At 44.8% G+C, this 5680-nt stretch overlaps 1 protein-coding gene across 1 annotated transcript; it reads right to left on the minus strand.

Moving 5' to 3' along the window:
* Positions 1 to 177: 177 nt before the first annotated feature.
* Positions 178 to 5455, minus strand: LOC134240606 (uncharacterized). Its single transcript, XM_062722687.1, has 2 exons — positions 2428 to 5455; positions 178 to 2315 (listed from the first exon to the last, which is right to left on the minus strand). The coding sequence occupies exons 1-2, from the start codon at positions 5453 to 5455 to the stop codon at positions 178 to 180; spliced, it is 5166 nt and encodes a 1721-aa protein (XP_062578671.1).
* Positions 5456 to 5680: the final 225 nt, after the last annotated feature.

Here is a 5680-nt window from a genome sequence, read left to right on the forward strand (position 1 = left end):
TTTCACGAAATATGAACTTACACTGTGGTCAGCAGCAGGTATTTAAACAATAAAAAACATAAGTGTTGCAGAGCCGCAGCCATGCGGTCGACATTGTAAACCGGAAACAGAAGAGTTCCAAAATGTTACAACTACGGGAGCCGGGACGGAACACTCCCCACCTGATATCATCAGATATCACACTTCACTGTTCTCAATCAATAACACAAACTCTGAAACTGGACGGATAAACGTAGATGTCTTGCCATCTCTTGAAATGCGAATCTCTGCTTTGCGCACTTTGTTGTCCTCACTTGGAAAGGTTTTCACAACTTTGCCCAAAGGCCACTGAATACGCGGTGCTTGTTTGTCTACCATCAACACAACATCACCAACTGAAACATTCCTCTGGTCCTTTTGCCACTTCCTCCCATCTTTCCACTTACTCCAGAAGACATCCGCCAGGTGTCGTACCCTTTTCCACTGTGAACGGTACATGTCTTTAGAGTCGAACGCAATATTTAATGGTGATACCAAGACATCCGGTTTCTGGGTGATCAGGAGTGACGGACTGAGTGGATAAGGGTCATCAGGATCTGTTGACATTGTTGTGAGTGGGCGTGAGTTCATAATCGCGGTAACCTCAGCAAGGAAAGTCACAAGTACTTCATGAGTTAAATGTCCCTTGACCATAGAACTCTCCAACAACATAGAGTCAAGGATGCGTCGGGCGACGCCGATTAAACGCTCCCAAACCCCACCCATGTGTGATGAGTGAGGAGGGTTGAAAATCCAGGTGGTGCCATTATCATACAGGGCAGATTTCACAGGTCCATCTTCAACGCTAATGGTGTTGATGTTGAGGTCGCTGGTTGAACCAACAAAGTTTGTGCCCCTGTCTGACCTTATCTGCTTTACAGGACCTCGAAGTGCGACAAATCTTCTATAAGCATTGATGAAGGAGGAGGCACTCATCTCCTCAATGACCTCTATGTGCACACCTCTAGTGGTCAAACAGGTAAACAGTATGGCCCATCTCTTGGAATTTGTAACTCCCCCACGAGTTCGTCTGGTGACTATGTTCCAAGGTCCAAAGGCATCGAGGCCCACATATGTAAAGGGGGGACCTGGTTGAGTGCGGTCTATGGGTAGATCAGCCATTTTTTGGTTCTCAACACCTCTACGTAGTTTCCGACATATGACACACTTGTACAAAATTGACGAGATGAGTCGCTTGCTGCCAACAATCCAAAATCCTGCAGAACGCACTGCGCCACCAGTTATGTGTCGGCCTTGGTGTCTTGACCTCCTGTGATAGTATTCGACGATAAGTTTGGCCACATGGTGTCGAGAAGGGACAATAATAGGGTTCTTGTCGTCTTGATATAGGTCTCCTCTATTTAATCTACCACCGACTCTTAGCACACCATCTAAGTCCATATATGGGTCTAATTTTCTCAAAGAGCTGTCCAAGGGAACAATGTTTTTCTCTTGAATACTGTTGATTTCTTCTTGATAAGATTCTCTTTGCACAACTTTGAGCACAATTTTTTCTGCTTCTTTGTAAGATGGGACTGATTTCGTGAGTTTACAGGAATGCCAACCTGTACAAGGTCCTAGTCCATTGAAACTCTGCGCCACATGTTTCAATCTCGCAATGGACTCAATGAGTTTCTTCCAATCTGAGAACTCTGAAAACCTGTGTGAGCCGAGTGATAGGTTTGTCGTAACCTGGGTGGTTTTCATACATGTTACAAATGGTCTAATCTCCTTGTCGGAGTCAGGGTTCTGCAATTCATAAAGAATCTCTTCTGAAGAATCACTGCAGGGTGAAAGGTAGGGGGGTCCGTTTAGCCACATACTATCCTTCAAGTCTGCTACATTCATTGGACGTGTAGCCACATCTGCAGGGTTGTTATTTGTGGATACATACTTCCACTGGTTTGGTGAGGTGACTTGTCGTATACGTGCCACTCTGTTGCTCACATATGTGTAGAACCTCCGTGATTGGTTAGTTATGTAGCCGAGAACTACCTTGCTGTCCGAATGAAACAAGAACTTGCTTAAGTCAATGTCTAATTGTTCAGATATGTATTGCGCAATTTCAGTTGATAGGACGGCTGCACAGAGTTCGAGGCGGGGTATTGTGTGGCCATGCGAGGGAGCCACTTTCGCCTTTCCAAGTATAAATCCCAGCTCTTTCTGGTCTTTCCTCCTAGCTAGTAGGTAGCCTACAGCTGCTATACCATGCTCAGATGCATCACAATACATGTGGACCTCCTTTGAATCACAGCTCGCAAAGGACATACTTGTGTAGACTCGAGGTATTTTCAGCTCTGTAAGTAAGCCCAGTGATTGTCTCCATTCATTCCACCAGGTGACTTGCTCATCTGTCAATGGTGAGTCCCAGTCAATGGAGCTACGTATGAGTGATAAGGAACAGCTTACCCTGTACAGTAATTGGTGCTACAAATCCGAGAGGGTCGAAGATGCTATTGACAGTGGAAAGTACTCCTCGTCTCGTGGCCGGTTTCACCTCAGATGATGGGTAGAACAAGAACGAGTCTGTATCTAAATTCCAGCTGATTCCTAAACTTCTTTGAACTGGTAGGGCCCCCTCACCAATATCCAATTCCTTAAGTTCCTTGGCCAAGTCTTCAGTACCAAAGGCCTTCATCACTGCACGGGAATTGGAGGCAATTTTATGGAGATGCAACCTTCCTTCTTTGTGTAAAGCTGAGCGTGTCCTCATAAGAAGGTCAATGGCTTGAGCCTCCGAGGGTAGAGAGGTTAAACCATCATCTACGTAAAAATCCCGCTGTAGGAAATTTGCAACATCCTCCCCGAAGGTCCCTTCACTGAGACATGCTATCTTTTTCAGTCCATAAGAGGCCACAGCCGGAGAGGGACTGTTCCCGAAAACGTGAACACGCATTCTGTAATCAATCAGTTCTGCATTAGGGTCATTCCCATAGTACCAAAGAAAACGTAAGTAGTCTTTGTGTTCATCCTTCACTCGGAAACAGTAAAACATCTGCCGTACATCAGTCATAATGGCTATGGGTTCACGTCTGAAGCGCATCAACACACCGAGTAGGCTGTTCAGCAAATCTGGCCCAGAGAGTAAGACGTCGTTTAATGATACGCCACAGTGTTTAGCTGATGAGTCGAAGACTCCTCTTATTTGGTTCGGTTTCTTGGGGTGGTAGACCCCAAATATTGGGAGATACCATCTTTCTTTGTCTCCTTGGATGGGGGGAGCGATCTCCGCATGTTCATTCTGAAGGATACCTTGCATGAAGGTGAACATGTGTTCCTTCTTTAAGGGATCCTTCTCCATGTTAATATGTAAACTCCTGGCCCTTTTCAACGCCTGTACCTTGTTATCTTGGAGTTTTGGCCGGTACGAACGGAAGGGCAATGGCGCTGTCCAGTATCCCTCACAGTCCTTTGTGAAATCATTGTCCATTAATCTTAGGAAATCCCGGTCTTCACTAGACAGTCCTGGTTTTTCGTCATCAGGGGATTTCTGGAATACGGTGCAGCCAAAGTCTTTGTACTTCTCTTTAACTTCAAACTCACTGTTACAAAGTTTGAACATTGTACTTCTACCATTTCCTAGAACTGAAGTCTTGTACGCATGAATGTCTGGTCTGTGGAATTTACCTATACACGTTTCACCAATAAGAGTCCAGCCTAGAGCAAGTTTTTGTGCAAAGGGAGTTCCTTTTTGTCCTGTGATCTGGGCTTGCACGTGATGAGCCTCAGGTAAGTCTCTTCCAATCAGTAAGGACACTTGAGCTCTCTCATCGATTGATGGGAAATGATGAGCAATTTCAGTCAGGTGTGGGTAGTGATAGGCAACATCAGATGTTGGTATCTCGTCCTTCGAATCGGGTACTTGGTCACATTCAATCAATGTGGGAAGGTCAAGGGTGCAACTTCCATCAAATGACTCTATAACAAATCCAGTTGCTCTCCTACCATAAGTATCTATACGACCCATACAAGAAGATAGGGTGTAGGAAGTGTACCCATAGACGTCTGAAAAATGCTTGAAGAATTCAGGGCTAACTAACGATTTGTTGCTTTGGTCATCAATGATGGCATATAATGTTAGTCGGTCCTCTGGATTTTCTTTCCTGTACACATGAGCTAGAAGTGTCTTTGAGCACGATGTTCCGTTAAAGGTTCCCTTTTGGATCTGAGTACACAGTGTCTTTGCAGCTGGTTTAGGTATTTCAGCAGTTACAGTTTCCTCCCCACCATGCAAAGCTGAAGGAGTCAAAGGACTAGAGTTCTTAACAATGGGATCTCTCTCTGAAGGTTGGGTAGAGCGTGGTAACCCGTCTGATGCTCTGAAGTCTACATGAAGTGCTGTCGGATGCCTGTCGTTCCCACACTCCTCACACTTAATGGCCACCTTGCAGTCTCGTCTAGTGTGTGATGTAGATGCACAACAACGAAAACAAATTCCATTCTCTTTCAAGAATTTCCTCCTTGCTTCGAGAGACTTGAAACGGAAAGCCTTGCACTTGTTTAGCCCATGATTTGAGTGATGTAATGGACATTTCATAGAGGGATCAGATTGTGGCTTCTCAAGTGACGTCCCAACAAACTTGGTTTTCAAAGCGGAAATTCCAGTTCTCTCATTTGGTTTGTTTGAGGAAAATTCCTTGTCGTAAATAAAGCTCGGATTGTTCTTCGTCTTACTTAGCCTTCTAATGAAATCGACGAATATAGAAAATGGAGGGTATGGCACATTATGTTCTTCAATGTACTTGACAGCCGCTGTAGTCCATTTTTCTTGGAGATTCATGGGGAGTTTTCTGACGATAGGGGTTACACCAGATGATGAATCATAATATCCCAGAAGAGAACTGAACTTGGTGTCTTCTTTCACCGACTCTATTTCACTCAATATATCAGTCAAGTCGTACAGGGACTTAAAGTTCTTAGAGGTGATTTTCGCAAAACTGTCAACTTTATACTTTAAGGCCGCCTCAACCATTTCCGGAGCTCCAAACCTTTCATCCAGTCTTTCCCAAATACGGCGAAGACCTCTTATAGGATCGTTTGATGTGGAGGTTTTTAGGGATTGAGCGTACTTTTGTGAATCTTTCCCCAGCCACTTGACAAGTAAGTCAATCTCTTCCACTGGAGTAACTCCCAGTTCCTCCATTATGTTTTTAAAACTGTTTTTCCAGGATGCATAGGTCTCAGGTTTATCATTGAAGGTAGTTAGACGAGTTAGAAGGAGATCTTTCTTGAGGAGGAACTTTGTGAAATCCGATGATAGGCTTGAGTTGGTGGGTTTATAAGATGGCGCTTCAGGATTCAAGGATGAACTGGCTGGAAAATCTTGTGGTACACCCACGGGGTGAGCGCTAGCTGGAGGAACAGAGTGTAGCTCTCTGTGAATGTCTCTGCGATAGAGGTCCCCGAATGTCTTGTGATTACCGACCATATCATCCATGTTAGAAGTTTGTTGGTCACTTGTCCTTTTGACGAAGTCCTGAGGAGGAACAATTGTAAGATTTGCTACATAATCTTTTGTCTTTGTGTGGGAATCGCTTTCCGGTAGGGACGGTAGCGATCTGTGCGAAGCGTCTTCGTCTCCGTCAAACGACCTCAATACACTTACTTCCGCTTTGGCCTCCGCTGCCTCTTGTTCTTTTTTCAGTAACTCAAGTTTAGCCTG

The sequence above is a fragment of the Saccostrea cucullata genome, unplaced genomic scaffold, assembly GCF_032062105.1.
Source record: "Saccostrea cucullata isolate Sc308-1 unplaced genomic scaffold, CSIRO_AGI_Scuc_v1 ctg22281, whole genome shotgun sequence".
In the NCBI taxonomy this organism is placed as follows: Eukaryota; Metazoa; Mollusca; class Bivalvia; order Ostreida; family Ostreidae; genus Saccostrea; species Saccostrea cuccullata.

Bases quoted from the DNA above. Each gene is read 5' to 3' on its own strand.
- LOC134240606 (XM_062722687.1), bottom strand. From the start codon at position 5,455: ATGGATGATATGGTCGGTAATCACAAGACATTCGGGGACCTCTATCGC. The intron at 2,316-2,427 runs GTAAGCTGTTCC...GCTTACTTACAG, and splicing joins AGCACCAATTACTGTACAGG to AGCTGAAAATACCTCGAGTC.